At 40.2% G+C, this 17,155-nt stretch overlaps 1 protein-coding gene across 2 annotated transcripts in view; it reads left to right on the forward strand.

Annotated features, from left to right (window-relative positions):
• The first annotated feature begins 3,269 nt into the window (after window positions 1-3,269).
• The window catches only part of CCDC50 (coiled-coil domain containing 50), a 70,471-nt gene continuing 56,585 nt past the window's right edge, over window positions 3,270-17,155 (forward strand). The window contains exon 1 of one of the 2 annotated variants that reach the window (XM_030822983.1): window positions 3,270-3,906. In XM_030822983.1, the coding sequence (XP_030678843.1) occupies window positions 3,858-3,906 (49 nt within the window). In that variant the 5' untranslated portion in view covers window positions 3,270-3,857. The remainder of the gene's footprint in view (window positions 3,907-17,155) is intronic. The other variant, XM_030822984.1, reaches the window with a different exon arrangement.

A 17,155-nucleotide genomic window follows, 5' to 3' on the forward strand; every position in this document is an offset into this window, starting at 1 on the left:
TGGGTTGGCCCTAATCCAATCTGCAAACTAAAAAGAGGGATTTCAGAAGAAACCAAATGTTCTGACACCTTGCTCTTGGACTTCTAGCCTCCAGAACTGTGAAAAACATACATAATAATTTCTGTTATTTAAGCCATTCAGTCTGTGGTATTTTGTTATGGCAACCTTAGAAAATTAATACAGTCTTCTTGGTGAAAGTGAATAACAGTTCTAATTGCATCCTCATTTTTGGAACTGTTCTCTTAGGTATATTATGCTGATGAGCTAGGAAGCACTGGGGGCCAAGGAGACAGACAATTCTTTCCAGAAGTATAGTTCTGTGGGTGCCCTTTCCTGTTTTGCCAAGGTCCAGTGTAATTTATTCATTTGCCTATTTTTTTTAACTTACTTTTAATTTGTGATTCTTACTGATAATAAAATTGGATAACTATATTTATTTATGCAACAAATATTTATTGAGTGCCTATTATGTGCCAAGCACTATTCTAGATACACGGATATTAGGGAATCAAACAGATAAACCCCTGCCTTACTAGAAGGTAAGCTCTAACTGGGGGTTGCCTTTGTGGAATTTGATTGTTTTCAAACTGGAGTTTTCATTTCTTATGACCAAAGTCTCCCTACTCCAAGCATTTTATTGTTACCAAATTCACTTTATAAAAGTAGAAAATGTATCATGTAATATCCACCTAGAAAAAAAATCAGTTGATGCCTCCATATTGCCTTATAAAGAAAATCCTTATTTCTCACTATGGCATTCAAGTTGTGATTTGATGCTGAATTACTTGTTTGGCATCTGCCCCAAATTAGGGATCTGTATCCTTCCTGAGAAGCCTTATGCTTTCTCTTTTATTGCAAAATGGACATTTCAGGACACCAAAAGATGTAAACTTGTTACAGAAATTCACCATATGTTCATTCCCTGTAAATACGCAGAAGATACTAGCTCTTCCCCGTGTTACTGTCAGTCCTTTGCTAGAAGTTGCCTACTCTGTAATGCTGAGCTCTAATTGTGTGCTCAGCTCGGGGACCTATACAGAACAGGTGTGGAGTAGGAGAAGGAAGCCCAGCTATGGGGTGGATTTCCAGGTCATCTGCTCTAGTACCTGAAAAGGGCTCCAGGTTTTCATTACTTTTTCTGCTGAAAGCAGCCGATTCTCTAAACAATAGTTGTGGCTATTATACATGTTTCCATTTTTTCTCTAGGCCAGAAATGTGGATATTTTTGTGCATATCTTACTGTAAGTGCATCATATTTTTAAGCATATCTTACTTTTGGCATATCTTACTGTAACAGTCACAGTCTAAGTAGGAAACAGGAGGTGCACTGAAAGTGATTTTACTGAAAAGAATGTAGACTATTTACAGAGGTGTTAACTGGGTTAAGAGAACTAGGGGAGGCCGGGCATGGTGGCTCGTGCCTGTAATCCCAGCACTTTTTGGAGGTCGAGGTGGGCAGATCACTTGAGGCCAGGAGTTCCAGACCAGCCTGGCCAACATGCGAAAACCCTGTCTCTACTAAAAATACAAAAAATTAGCCAGACGTTGTGGTGCACACCTGTAATCCCAGCTACTCAGGAGGCTGAGGCCGAGAATCACTGGAACCTGGGAGGCAGAAGTTGCAGTGAGCCAAAAGGAACTAGGGGAAGCCATTACACTCTAGGCCTGAAGGGACACTGGAAAGAAATTGTATTATTAGAGACCCATGAGAGCTGAAGCCATGGAAAAGAGGCCTCTAGACAGGCCTTGTAGTCATAGAGGGACAGGACTGTGGCCAAAATTTTGGGTTAAAGGAAAGAAGAATACTCTGATATTTCTCTCCTCCCTTCTTTTGATTTTCTGCCAGTGCTTCCCGTTGGTCAATCACAACAGGAAGCCACAGGTCAAGGGGGCCCAGTGATTTATCTGTAGGCATCCAAGGGCACGGCTTGGTAGAGAAGTAGAAACAACAGATTTGGGGAGGGAAACAGAAAATACTGCTATTATAAATATTCTCTAGACCACAGGAAGTTAAAAAAATTACTAGATTACAGGACAATTAAAAAATCCCCATAAATCTACCTTTCTAATACCACTTCCTTCTTATTCCCACATTTAACTTGCTGAGTGTTATCTCTGCCTAGCACTGGGGTGGGTAAACTTTTTCTGTAAAGCATACTTTAGACTTTGAGGCTTAAGAGGCAAGGTTGAAAATATTCTGTCCTATTTATGTAGTGATTTAAAATGTAATTATTTGAACATATAAAAAACAGTCATTCAAATTCAGTGGGGTAGATTTGGCCTGTGGGCTATACTTTGCTACCCTCTGGCCTTGAAAGTCTTCTAAATTTTTGCTAGCCTAAAATCCACCTACTTTTCAATGTCAAGTTCAAATAAAACCTCCCCTATGTGGCCTCTCATACTGGGACTCTGAGCTGTGAGTGACAGAAAATCAACTATTACTAGCTTAAGCAAAACTGAGGATAAGTTGAGAGTTTGCGGGTTGTAGATCTCAGAATCCAGGAGTGGTCAAAATGCCAGCTGCTCTGGGGATATCCTGCTTTGCTACTGTGGTAACATCCGAACATGCCCTCTTCATCTCCCTTTCTCTTCTCTTTGCTTCTGTCTTCAGTTTGCCTTCATCATCTCCTAGAGGCAGATCTTTTCCACAAGAAACAGAATACGTAACTCTTTATGTACCCAGGAAAGTATTCTGTTTGACCTGTCTTGGTCACCCAGCCACCCTTTGATGAACCCATGTCGGTGGAGGAAGGGGGAAGAGTGATGTGGTAGTCTCGAGGTTCAGACATGGCACACGTTTGGGAGAGAAGCTCACCTCTGAGGAGTGGAGAAAGAGGCAGTTTCCCAAAAGGAGGATGCATTCTGTTGCCAGGAGATGAAACAGGAGAGGTTGTCTATTTTAGAGAGATAGAAATGTCACAATTACAGTCCAATGTGTGCAGCGCTATAACAGAGATAAGTCTGACGCCTCGTTATCACCCACAGTACCTAACATCACACTTGGTAGACACATTCATGCAATTTTGATGAATGAATGACTCAGTTCTCCCAGCTGATTGTGTACACACTCTACTCCAAACTGGCCCAGAATTTTATCAGCTGCTCTTCATTCTGTACGTTGTATTCGGGGTTTTTATGGCCATCTATCATCTCTCCTCTAATTCCGGGTGCAAAAAGAGTGTACGAGACAGAGGCAAGCATGCAGTAAACATCCTGTGTTAATCTCAATGCCAGAACCAGACCACAGAATGCTGACTACACCGCTCACGGGAACGATTGTTTTAGGTGACCCGTGTGGCCTTTTTGTTGAGGCCTTTAGGATACAAAGCCCCCACCTAAAGACGCGACCCTCCCGTAGGAGGGGGGCAGGGCCCGGGGGCGGGAGCACAGCGGGGCCCCAGCCTCAGGCGGCGCGTCACTGAGCACAAAGGAGACAACAGTGAGGCGGCAGCGGGCGCTGATCTTCGCTCGCCAACCACTTGCAGTTGCGGTTACAGACCTGCAGCTCCCCCTCCCCCAGCCGGCCCGCCCGCCTTTCTGTCTCCTCTCTCCCTCCGTACTGGACGGCCCCGGTCCATTTCCGGGCTCCGGCTATTTGGTATCGATTGGGGCCGGGGACGCGGAGCAGGTGGCCGCGGCGGGGCAGCTGGGCCGCCAGCCTGGTGCGTCGGGGACCGTCTCCCGCTGCTTCGGTCGCCAGCCCCTGCCCGCCCGACCCGCTCCGTTCTCCGGCCTGCGAGCTCTGCCGGCCGGACTTTGCGCCGCGTCCGGCGCTGCTGCTGCGCTCGGGGCCCCGCTCGGCGCCGGCGGTGACCGGGAAGCCCGCGTTAAAGGGGCATCCGGAACCCTGGACCAGTATGGCTGAAGTCAGCATCGACCAGTCCAAGCTGCCTGGAGTCAAGGAAGGTAAGGGCCCCGGAGGGAGGGCGCGCGGGACCCTCCCCTCTCCCAGCCCGAGGTTCTCTCAGGTCAGGGGCGTTGCCATTTCGGCTCCCGCGGCCCTCGCCCGGTGCCCGCCCTGCGTTGGCCCTGCCTGGACGTGAAAGGAATTGAATTCAGGTTCTAGTGTGGGACCTTGGGCAAGTCACCGACGTTCCGAGCCTGTTTTTTCTCAAGGGGGTGGTGGGGGGGGTGGGCTAGCACCACCCCCAGCAAGTGGCTGTGCCCGTGTTCTCGTGCATCGCAAAGCCTCGGTGAACGCTGAGAGCTGGGTACATCTGACTTACTACGCTTCTTAAAAATCGAGGCCCAGCCTGGCTGGCTTGAAGGCTGGCAAGTGGGGAGGGGTTGACATTCAGTTCCGTGTGGAGCCTTTGTTTTGAAACATGACTCTTTCCCTCCTTCTCTCCCTACTTTTCCTAGGCCGGCGTCTGGCTGGCTGACTGACTTTCCCACCTTCTTCAAGATTTAAAAGTTTAGTCTTGGCTGTGTTCTGCGCGGGCGGGAAGCCACTATAAGCATTTTCTTACAAACAAAACAAACACACACAGTGAGCGAGGGGAACAGGGGACTGATGACCTTGTCATTGCTTTTTATACCAATGTCCAGGAAAGTAGAGATTAATACTGACCTGGCTTTAGCTGACGGCAAGTAGCCTTTTGACTTCCCTTCTCTGTTTTTCCACTAGCTGCCTCAAGACTTAGCGTTTTTTACTGAGATCTTAGGTGCTGGATCGCCTTATGCCTTGAGTTATCTTTGTTTATTCTTTGGTCCTAGGAAGCATAGACGTTCCAGAGTGCTGATGCAGACCCCTGAGTTTCAAGGGCTTGCAAAATCGGCTTTTGTTGTGAATGTCATTTGTTTCGACTGAATACTGTAGCCTGAGGTGTCTTGGAGATGTGGAATTGAAAACAGTTGTTGCTTTCTTGGAACCGCTTGTTTTATTGCCAACTTAATTTGACTCAGTTGGTCTTGTGTGTGCTCAGGCCAGCCCAAAAATCTCAGGAAAATTAGGGACTGCTTGATTGCTTTCTCAGAGTTTCAAGCACTAGGAGACTAGTGACTAGTGGTCACTGATTTTGTGTAGAGTTTCTGATGGGCCTAGTTCTGTCTTACTGTTCCAGAAGGGTGTTAAAGCTTAGGCGTGAGATTTTAGCGTTAATACTTTTCTACCTTTCTGTCCCTGGTATGGCTTTGATGAAGACTTACGGCTTTCACCTGTAGAAAACAGTTTTCACTCTGCTGTCAAGACTAAGGAGGCTGAGTGATGGGAAAGGCGGATCAATACTTTTGAGAGTTCTTATCTTAGAGATTGTCTGGTTATCCTTTACTTTTGGAGATGAGGGTTTTTTGTGTGCGTATATGTTGGGTTTGTCTCTACAGAAAGAGTGATCCTTGTGCAGTGTGTAGTGCATGGTGAGTAGAATGAGAATTGGAGTTCAAACAAAACCTGTTATGTATAGTATTAATTATATGGTGCTATGATTTTATCCAATCCCCTATTCATGTGAGTGACCTGGAAAAAACATAAAACTCTTCATATACATTTATATTACCCTTAGATCTTCTGATTTCGTACCAAGACATGAATGATGTATTCTCACATATTATTTCTCAAGGAGTTCCACAAACACTTTCCATATAAAAATGCAAGATTTTTCCATTTTCACACTCTAGAGTCTAATACATTTAAATTAGCTTTCATTTTGCATAATACGGTGTTTGGCGATTTCTTATGTAATCTGGTAAATTGGTAAGGAAATTCAGTGTGGCTCTTTCGTTAAGTTAGAATTAAATATTTATTAATTTTGAAGGTGGTCAGGAATTGATGAGAAGATCACTGTCTTTGTAAACATCTGACTTTTCTGGTTCCAAGATCATCAAAGGAAATGATGTATTGCACTAGGAATGTTCTACTAATGGTGGTGAAGTTTTTGATCTGAGAAGTATTCAAGTCTAATAAAGTGTATCCTTCCCTAATATAACTCTTAATTATGGCCCAGTTACTCCCTAACAGTGTCTTTATCCTAATTAAAGAGAATGAAGCTGGTGCCCCTGATAGGGTAAAACATGCGCAAACATTGAGACTGTGGTAATACTGAAACTCCAACTTTATTTGAGAAGGGTTAGTAGTAGTAATTAGTTTAATATTCTGATGCAGATTTTTGAACCCCATTCAAAAAAATCCCTGTATCTGTCTCCTCTACTTTTTAATTTAAACTTTTGGTAGATATATATGCAGTTACAATTTATATTCAACTTGGTATCATGGGGTAGATTCCAATAGAGATTAAGAAGAATAGTGCAGTGAGTGTGCGCCCGTTTCCATTGCTGTTTAGGAGGGGATGGGGCACCCTGTGACCTTTCGTCGTGAACATTTCAATAGAGGTCGTGGGTAGCAGCTGACATTAGGGTAAAGGGGATATTTAAAAATCTTCTTTCCTAGGTTGAAATCTAATGCTTGCTTACTTAGTTTTTAAGGAAGTCAAAAATATTCATCATTTGGACAGACCTTTTGAAAAAACACATACACATACACGTATGGTAGTATTTATACCTTGGTAAATCTCTTAAACTGGGAGACAAAGAGAAATGATTGAGTTCATGTGCAGGTGAAAAGAATCAAGTCAACTAAGTGTCAACACATCTTTTTTTTGTGGATAAAAGTGTGTTTGGAACATCTGTGTACTTTTTGTAATGGAAAACACTGTTGCCAATATTCAGGAATAATACTCTATTTCTTCTGAAACATTTGAGGTTCTAGATTTGAAATAATTTCCAGCCATTTTAAACTTCAGTAGGTCTATAACTGAAATGCAAAATGCAATTTGCGAATGTTAGGGAAAGGAACAGGCATGTTTCAATAATATTCTGAAAGTTTCTTAGAGTTCAGAGCTGAAAACATATTTTTCTAAAAAACACTTTTAATCAGTTGACAAACTTACATTTTTTAGGGGGTCAGTTTTAGCTTCTTCATTGAATTTTTCTTTTCTGAACCAGCAATCAAGACTCCCTACTTTACTTTTCCTCTCCAAGTTCCTGTATCGGTTGATCGAAGCCTTTCTAGACATTTTGGCGTTTCATCAACTTCTTTGCAATTTCTTAAGCATTAGAACTTTACCACTTTTAGCCATGCAGTGCATGCTTTCAACCTCTCCTATTTTCTTCAAATGTTAATCTTTATTTTTCTTTCCTTACAGCAGTTTTCGCAATCTCGTTTTTTATGTTCAATTCTTATATTCTTTAGGTGGAAAGTTCCACTGTCTCAAAGTTGGTGAACTCTGTGTGTATTGGTGTGCATGTGTGTGCTTAACATCTGAAATCAGTTTACCTACGAGTGACTTACTTCTTGAAGTATAGGTAGCTAGCTATTCTGGGAGCAAATCCTTTTTCTTTAGTGAAAGATACAATTTAATACATTTTTAGAAATGTCTGTAAAAGGAAACATACCTAGAAAGCACTGATTTATTTTAGGTTAGGACACTCCGGTGGCATAATATGGTAAATTAAGTTAATGGCATACATCCAGATCTTCAAGAGGGAAAGATATAAAATTATGTCTGGTACGATCAGTTAACCCAGTAGTCTAAGAAATTTAGAGCTTATCACACGTACGCTAAGCATCTAAACAGATGGCAGCGTCCATGAGATGTACATATATCTGGCTACACGGCAAACCCACTTTCCCTGTTTTTCAGAATTCCGTAACAGTTTTTGTTTTGGTTGTTGCTTTTTAATGAGATCCTGGCTGGATCTCTTTGAGCTAGGAGGTTTATGTCTTAGTTATCTTGCTTTACCTTCATTTCGCTGAATGTCTTCTATGTAGTCAGGAACTATTCAGTAAATATTTGCATGTGTGAATAAATGAATGAGTGAATGAATGAATACATTATTCTCTGTTGGTTTAGGAATCTTATCTCTGGCATAATTATTCTGTATTCTTTTTCAGAGTATAAGCTTTTAAAAGGCAGAGATAATACCTTTTAAACCGTATGTATCACTTATTTATACCAGCATTAAATTTATAAAAACTTGGAATTTTTTTCTGATTTTTTATAGTTATGTCTTGTAGATAAAATTCATTCAACATAGGTATGTATTACATAGAAAAATTAAAGAAAGTAATTTGTTGCTTTCTCTTCTGACTTGGGAGATAATCAAGAATAGAATTTTAGTAACATTTTCTAAATGCTATTTTGTGTTTTTTATTTTTACTTGAGTAATAATAGGTTTAATTTTTTGTTCTAAGTACAAAGCAATGTCACTCAGTCACTCAATTTGGGAGCAGGAAGGAATCTTAGATAATTTGCATATCTGCTGTGTGCCGCATGTTGTGTTGAGGGTATTTCCACAATAAAAAAAAAATTTTCCATGGTACATGAACATGATCTTTGCTGTGGTATAGAATGCATGGAGTTCTTGAAATAACTCTCTGAATTCATATGTGCACCAAAAATGGCTTTCACAAAAATGAAGAAAATAGTGTATTGCCATATGTAGACTTGCAATACTTTTTTGAATGAACAAGGGAATTTTCAAATGGATGTAACTGTTAATTTGTAAAATACATATATTTTTGAACTAACAGGTACTTAACGGACGACTCACATGTGGGAAACTATAGTTAATTGGTACTTTAAAAAGATATTTCAGAGTAGAAAGCATTAAAAACCACTGTTCTAGGCCAACTTCCTTATTTTCCTGATAAAAATCCGAGGGTCAGGGAGGGCAAGTGAGTTGTATTAAACCACCGAGGCTAAGTAGCTAGGAATTGGCACATGGGGGCCTAGAATTAGAAAAGTTTAGAACTGTGAGTAGTTGCTTACACAGCTTATTCTTCCCTCCATTTCTTTTTACCTACCTTCTCTTTTCCTTTTCCTCCTTCCCTTTCTTCCCCTTCTTTCTTTTAAATTGTTCCATAGATGCATAAGATTCATTTCTGATGTGTTTCATTTATGTGATATGCCATATGTTTAAGACAGTAGAATGAAAATAATAAGGCTTTTTCTGAGGACAGTTATTTTAAGGGTAATGTATCATATGGATGCTGAGTTAACATAGGTTTGATTAAAATTTTTTACAACTTTTATTTTTGATTCAGCAAATGAATTACTGAGTGAACTATAGGAAGTCACACTCTTGCCTCCCTGTTTTTTCTACCTGAAAAATCTTGCAAAAATGCATGTCTTCTCTGGTATATTCATTCTAAAGAGGCTAATACTTAAAGATAGAAACTCTAAAATTAAACGTAGTGGAGAAATAAAGTCATAGGCCATGGTCTTTCCTCAGCCCTTGTTAGGGACATAACAGTTTTTACTGAGATAAATGAATTTTTCCTCAGTGACAAGAAGCATGTGATTTTCATTCATAAAGAAAACAGTTATGGAGACCACTAAAGTAAATGCTGCTTGAAATCCCAGTTCTCCAAGGTACAGAAGCATATTTAGAAATGAATCGCTTTGATCCGTAGAGGAGAAAACAAACATTAAAACAACTATATTTGCTGTTTCAGAGGTAGCCACTGGAAGTGCCATTGGATTAATGTTTTTTTTTTCTTTTTTTTTTTATTAATTTTTTTTGCACACAAAAACAATAAACATTTTCTAAAAATACATACAAACAAAAAGATGCGTATCAAACATATTAGGAAGGTTGCACATGGGAAGACGGGGAATAGAAATGGGGAGTGGGAATCAAAATAAATGAGAGAGGGACTTTATATGGATCAGTGATAATAACTCAATCCTCTATTTGACGAAGAAGGAGAAGGAAGAGGAAGAAAAAGAAAGTGGGATAAAGGATCAGAAAGGGAAGAAAATAGAAAAAATTAGAGTATGACTCCAGGATAGACCTGTTTTGTTGTCACTGAGTTGGTTGGTTGGTTTGTCTGTTGTATTTTTCATATGTTTCGCCATGTTGGCCAGACTGGTCTCAAACTCCTAGCCCGAAGTGATCAACCCGCCTCGGCCCCCCAGAGTGCCGGGACCACAGGTGTGAGCCACCACATCCAGCCCCCAGATTGCTTCTGGCCTCCGTGGTATACCTCCCAGACGGGGCGGTCGGGCAGAGGCGCTCCCCACATCCCAGACGGGGCGGCCGGGCAGAGGCGCTCCTCACTTCCCAGACGGGGCGGCCGGGCAGAGGCGCTCCTCACTTCCCAGATGGGGGAGAAGTGAGGAGCGCCTCTGCCCGGCCGCCCCGTCTGGGAAGTGAGGAGCGCCTCTGCCCGGCCACCCCGTCTGGGAAGTGAGGAGCGCCTCTGCCCGGCCACCCCGTCTGGGAAGTGGGAGCGCCTCTGCCCGGCCGCCCCGTCTGGGAAGTGAGGAGCGCCTCTGCCCGGCCACCCCGTCTGGGAAGTGAGGAGCGCCTCTGCCCGGCCGCCCCGTCCGGGAAGAAGTGAGGAGGCCTCTGCCCGGCCGCCCCGTCTGGGAAGTGAGGAGCGCCTCTGCCCGGCCCCCCGTCTGGGAAGTGAGGAGCGCCTCTGCCGGCCACCCATCGTCTGGGAAGTGAGGAGCGCCTCTGCCCGGCCCCCCGTCTGGGAAGTGAGGAGCGCCTCGCCCGGCCGCCCGTCCGGGAAGAAGTGAGGAGCGCCTCTGCCCGGCCGCCTGTCTGGGAAGAGAAGAGCACCTCTGCCCGGCCACCCCGTCCGGGAAGAAGTGAGGAGCGCCTCTGCCCGGCCACCCCGTCTGGGAAGTGAGGAGCGCCTCTGCCCGGCCGCCCCGTCTGGGATTAATGTTTTTAACTGGTAACTCGTTTAAAGGTGTCCTGTGCTTCAAAAATGTAAAATTAGGATAACCTAGATCTTAGATAAGACCTACAAAGGATAATTAGTTTTTATATTCAGAAGGACTTTGGGGATTACTTAGATGTTTGAATCTAGAATGTTCCAGGTGTTTGAATTTAAAAACCAGCACAAGAGTTCTCAGATATTACTTTTTAAAAGGACTGTTAAGCAGAAAACAATCATTATTTCCTTCTGTCATCATTTCGTTAAAAAAGCATACACATATACATTAAGCGTGTGTGCATAGGATAGTTTTTAGCCTATATTGAGAAAAAGGAAAAAAAACAAAGCAGTGAAGACTTTTCTAATAAACCAGAACCAGTGTATTACTGGTCTTGTTTATTTATCAGTGGTTCTTTCCTTTTTCTTTGTCATTTTAGTAAAGTTCAGCGAATAATTTACATACAGTAAGAATTCCTTCTTTTTTCGTTTGTAGTTCTGAGTTTTGACAAATGTGTAGTCTTGGAACCACCACAACAATCAGGATACAGAACAGTTCCTGACCCCCAAACTTCTCAACCCCCGTTTCATGCCCCAACCAGCCACTGATTTGTTTTCTGCCCTTGTAGTTTTGCTTTGTCAAAAATGTTATATAAATAAGATCATATAGTAAGTAGTTTTTTGAGTCTCCTCAAACACACTGTTTATCCATTCACTAACTGAAGAACATATGAGTTATTTTCAGTTTTGGTGGGTGTCAGTAAAGTCACTCTAAACATTTGTATGTATACAAGTTTTTTTTTTTGTGTGTGTGTGTGTATTTGAACGTAAGTTTTTGTTTCCCTCGAATGGACTTTCTGGGTTATACGGTGAGTGTGTGTGTGTGTGTGTGTGTGTGTGTGTGTATTTGAACGTAAGTTTTTGTTTCCCTCCAATGGACTTTCTGGGTTATACGGTGAGTGCATGTTAAAATTGTCAAACTGTTTTTCAAAATGGCTGTACCATTTTGCATTCCCACCAGCAATGTATGTGAGCTCCAGTTGCTCTGCATCCTTGCTGGCATTTGATATTTTCAGGGCCCATTTAATTTTTTTCATTTTAACCATTTTAACAAGTGTGTAATGATATCTTATTGTGGATTTAATTTGTATTTCCCTAATGACTCACGATATTGTGCCTTTTTTCTTGTGCTGATTTGCTATTCTTATATTGTTTGTTGATGTGTTTGTTTTAAATTTAAGCTCATTTTAAAATAGACTGTTTTCTTATTATTGAATTTGGAGGTTCTTTACATATTCTGGATACAGTTCTTACTAGATACACAGTTTGCCCATGTCCATACTTTTAAAAACCTTACTTCAATATCAGAATGATATGGGGACCTAAACACCTTCCTAGCCCTGCTTGATATTAGCTAAATCTCTTAGAGATGGTTTCAGGAATCTGTAGTTTTTATATACAGACTGTGTACTCAGACTTATGCAATTGCATTTGGAAAATACAGAATGAGTATACTGTGGCCACCCCAATACAGGGATCTTCTCCTAATTTCTTAAGTTTTTGCAGTGACAGCTCATTTATCTGATAAAGAATGAGCAGTAATCCTCTCTAGTAATTGAAATTTGTTGCAGGGACCTATAAACTATTGCCACTTGTTTTATATAGCAGGTAGCTCAGGATGGCTTTTACATTTTTAATGATTCAAAAAATATAATGTTTTGTGATGTGAAAATTATATGAAATTCAAATTTCAGTGTCTGTAAGTAAAGTTTTATTGGAACGTAGCCATACTCATTCATTTACATATTGTCTTTGCTTACATACTATAGAAGCAGAGATGAATAGTTGTAGCAGAGACCACGTGATTGGCAAAGCTTAAATTTTTTGTGACCTGATACTAGACAGAAAAAAAAAAAAAGATTTGTTCTGGAGCCATTTTCAATGAAACTTTCAAAAACTTTGTTATTTAACCTTTTTGGACAGTTCAGTTATCGGTATAAACACTGTTTATCATAACTTTGCTTTAATATAATGATGCCCTTGGGAATTATTGTTGATTGAACTCTTATGATAGCCTATTTAATTATTGAAGTGACTTTAAAAAGTACAGAATTAAATCATTTTTCTATCTCTCTTTTTTTTTTTCTTTTTAAGGTGGTGTCTAGCTCTGTCGCCCAGGCTCGAGCGATTCTCCTGCCTCAGCCTCCCGAGTAGCTGGGATTACAGTTGCCTGCCACTACACCCAACTAATTTTTGTATTTTTAGTAGAGACAGCATTTCACTGTGTTGGCCAGGCTGGTCTCAAACTCCTCCTGACCTCGTGATCCGCCCATCTCGGCCTCCCAAAGTACTGGGATTACAAGCATGAGCCACTGTTTTTAAGAAGAAAAAAAAAATTACACTCCCAGTAAATTTCTGGGGACTTTCAAAATCAAATCTAGGTAGAAATCTTATGTAAAGTAAGAGTATGCCGTACGCCAGCTCTGAGTAAGGGTCTGTGGGGCTTTCAGAAGTTCATGAGTATCCAACAGATTTAACCACCTTAAAATGTTTGCTTATTTTTTTTTTTTTAGCTTATATTATTGGCCCTGTTTAAAACTTATTACAGATATTTGTGTGAATGAAGTATCATTTCATCTTTTCAGAAACTTGTATCAGAAGTGCCTAGGCTAATTTATCACCAAATATTTCATCTTGCCTGATGAGCGTTTGCAGTCCTGATACAGCTCCTCAGTGACCAAATACCAGGGGAGTCTCCCCTGGACTTTTTTGGCTTTTGTTTTTCCAATGAGTCATAAAGGCTTAGTCATTTTCCATTAACTTTAGGAGTTTTAACTGCATATAGTAAAACTATGAATGACTTATAAGGATATCTTTCCCTCTTCACCGCTTCCCCATCAGCAACAAATTCTGTTTTGTTTATTGACTATGGAGGAGTCCATGATTGACTTTAAGTATTATATTCACTAATTTTTAAGTAGCATCTTCCCACCAAATACTTTGAAAATATTAGGTTTTTCTTTTATATTATGAAGGTCTGTGTAAATATCGAATATAAGAGTTGACAAATACTGTGAAAGACTCTTTTTGTCTAGATGGGAGTCCTGACGTAGAAGAAAGAGAAAGATAGGGGCTCACTTAATGGTCCACGTTCTTCTCATCTGTACATCTTGAGTTTGCCTTAATATCTGGGCCAGTAGCTCTTTTGGAAAGGGCTATTCGGTCTCAATGTCCACATTTATAGATCACTTTCTGGCTTTTCCTGGAAAATATTTTCAATTCTGTCAGTGATTGCTGGATTCTAAGTTGACGTGTTTGCTTTTGTTGTTTTCCCAGCGTTCTCTGGTCAGACCTCATTATTTCAAATTGGTCTTTGGTGGATCCACAAATCATTCCTTCTTTTTATAGTTTCCCCATTGAAGCTCCATAGAGCTAATCTTTGAAAGATCATTTTACTTTTACTTTTTGTTGTATGAGTTGTTCCAGCTCTCAAATTTCTATAGGAAGTTGATTGGTGGTGTGATTGACAACACCTCCGTAGTCAATAAACAAAACAGAATTTGTTGCTGATGGGGAAGCGGTGAAGAGGGAAAGATATCCTTATAAGTCATTCATGGTTTTGCTATATGCAGTTAAAACTCCTAAAGTTAATGGAAAATGACTAAGCCTTTATGACTCATTGGAAAAGAGTGGTCCCCTTTGGAGGCGACAGTCTTACTTGTTTAAGGATTAATTTGAATTAGATGCTGGTAATTTTTGTACACATTCCAGTAAAGTGATACTGTCATTTCGTTGCTGTTACTAGAGTATTCAGTTAGTTTCTTAGATGGTATTGGGTTCCATCAGAATTTTTATGTGTGCTATTTTCTCTTTTAAATTTATTTTTAGGTAAAGGGGGGAAGGCTCTTACACAGTTTAAACAAGTCAAACATAGCATATATTTTTAAAATTCTTGATATAAGGGGAGACAGTTGTGAAGAATCTGGAAGTTTTGGGTTGGAAACAATGAATATACCGATTGAAAACTTGTCATGGTTTATATTGAAAAGAGGAGAGAGCATGAACAAAAGAATGAGCTGAAGCCTTTTTGCTTCGGGGATGATATGTTCAATTTGTACTTACTTTAGAGTGGTCTCTTTCAGGTTCATATGGTGTATTAGAAGTTAACACTGGTTAAAAATATGCAGTGCTACGAAAAACAAATGTATCCTTCAAGGGAGTTATGATATAAAATTTTCTAAACCATCTAAATAATTTTGACTCTATATAAAACAAGTGAGGCAAGTGATTCCTTTATAGCAGAAAAGGATTTGGACAGAATCTTGTCTTCCTGTTCATAGATAAGGCTGCCCCTGATTTTCTTTCATTTCCTCTGCAGAGGGTATTACATGATAACCAAGCAAACTGTAGGTTGTACTGAAGCCATTTTCATTAGCAATCATAGAGAAATCTAGGGCATTTAGAACGTGTTCCAGATGAACATAAAAAATATGGTGATCTTCAAGAAGCCTTCTGAATATGGAAAGTGTTGACTTTCCCAGGCTGTACTCTGATCATCTGGCCCCAGGAGAACCTTGTAGTAAATGTTACAGTCCACATTTGTATTCACTGGACAGTTTGTGACTGATAACATGGTCTCCTTTTACTCTGATACTGAAGACTCTGTGAGAACTATTAGTTGAAATAGGAAAAGCTCACCTTTTTAAAAGGCACCAGGTTGAACAAAAGGTTAAAATATACTTGTGGTTAAAGATACCATACAGTTGGAAATAAGCAGATTGTTGTTATCTTGGATGCTAGAAATAGTGAAATCAACAGCAGCAATGAAGAAAGCAATATTTGGTGTAGGTGAAAGTTAGCACGACAGTTACCCTAGATGAATAGTCTTCAATTATTACGTTTTTACATGATGTATAATACTTGTATCCAAGAGACAAATGTCTATCACTTACACCAAATCAACTACATTTCATTCTACCTTATTTTTAAGTTGGATAGATTCTTAAGAGGTAATTTAATGTCTCCTCACAGGTCAGGACATGAGGCTCTGATTTCGAAAGTGACTTGTCAAAGTTCATTCACTTGACGAGCTGCTGACAGAGCCAAGACTAAAATTCTGACAGGTATCTGGAATTAAGAGGGCTCTTTATACTATAATTTGCTTGTGCCTTATATACTATCATAAAGTCCTTATATTTCTGTAAATTGGGCAAGTAAATCTATATTTATTACATTTCAGATGCTAAACTGTCATGGAGATTTAGCAGAAAGCTTTTACTACAGCAACTCAAAATACAGAATTAGGAAACTACATTTAGTTTTAGCTATGCCAAAAAGTTTTAATCTGCATGTTAATATGTTGGTTAGATTTTGGCTGGCTACACCTTTACTCAACAGTTTTCCTTCATACCCTTCTTGATGGTGATAATTTGATGATTCTTCTATTTCAGTAAACTATAATTACATAATTTTCACATAGAATTCTACTTTACTTTCTAATCTTGGACATTCAGCTGAGAAAGTTTGGAGTGGTGGAGCTTATTAAACATTTTAGACATTCTGATTTCCCCTTAACTCAGGCCTACAATGTGTATAGGAAACATATTCTCTCTCAGGTGGACATAGGAGGTTAGAAAGAGCTTTAGACATGCAGTAAACTATTGATTATATTGTTATTCCTTGCCAGGAAACATTGCTTCAGATTCTATTTCTTTTTCTTCTAGAGACAGGGTTTCACTCTGTTGTCCAGGCTGGCGTGCAGTGGTGCAGTCATAGCTCACTGTGGCCTCAAGCTCCTGGGCTCAAGTGATCCTTCTGCCTCAGCCTCCTGAGTAGCTAGGACTACAGGCCCAGCTAATTAATTTTTTTTTTTTTTTTTTTGGTAGAGTGAGGGTCTCACTTTATTGCCCAGGCTGATCTTGAACTCCTGGCCTCAAGTGATCCTTCCAGCTTAGCCTGCACTGGGATCATTTCTGCAGATTCCTAAGAGCAAGTACTCACTGTAAATTGCAGTACAGATTCTGTACTAGACAAGTGACTAGATCTATGTTAATCACTGACTTAGTGGGACCTCACTAGAAGTAATACCTAATAGAAAATAACTAATTATAAGAATTTATTAACTTTAATGAGGCCAATAATAGGCTCTATTTATTGAGCTGCTACTTAGTGAGTAGCAGATACTTTCTTTGGCCCTTCACATACCTTATCTAATTTAGTCCTCACAACATTTATCCTTATTTTACAGATGAGGAACCTGAGGTTCAAAGAAATTAAATACTTGCCCAAGGTCTTCTAGCCTGGAAGTAAGCAATATTTGAGTCCTGATCTGTACTCAAGATACTCATAAATACTTCTTAAACACTTAAATTCAAAACAGATCCAGGTTGTTGCTCTGTATACTCTGTTTATTTGTATATTATTGAAGTCTTAGCATCCTCCTCACTGGAGTCTCTCAGTATGACTGGCAGCTTAAGTTTTTGGTTTTCCCAG

Source organism: Nomascus leucogenys, chromosome 11 (genome assembly GCF_006542625.1).
Source record: "Nomascus leucogenys isolate Asia chromosome 11, Asia_NLE_v1, whole genome shotgun sequence".
Taxonomy (NCBI): domain Eukaryota; kingdom Metazoa; phylum Chordata; class Mammalia; order Primates; family Hylobatidae; genus Nomascus; species Nomascus leucogenys.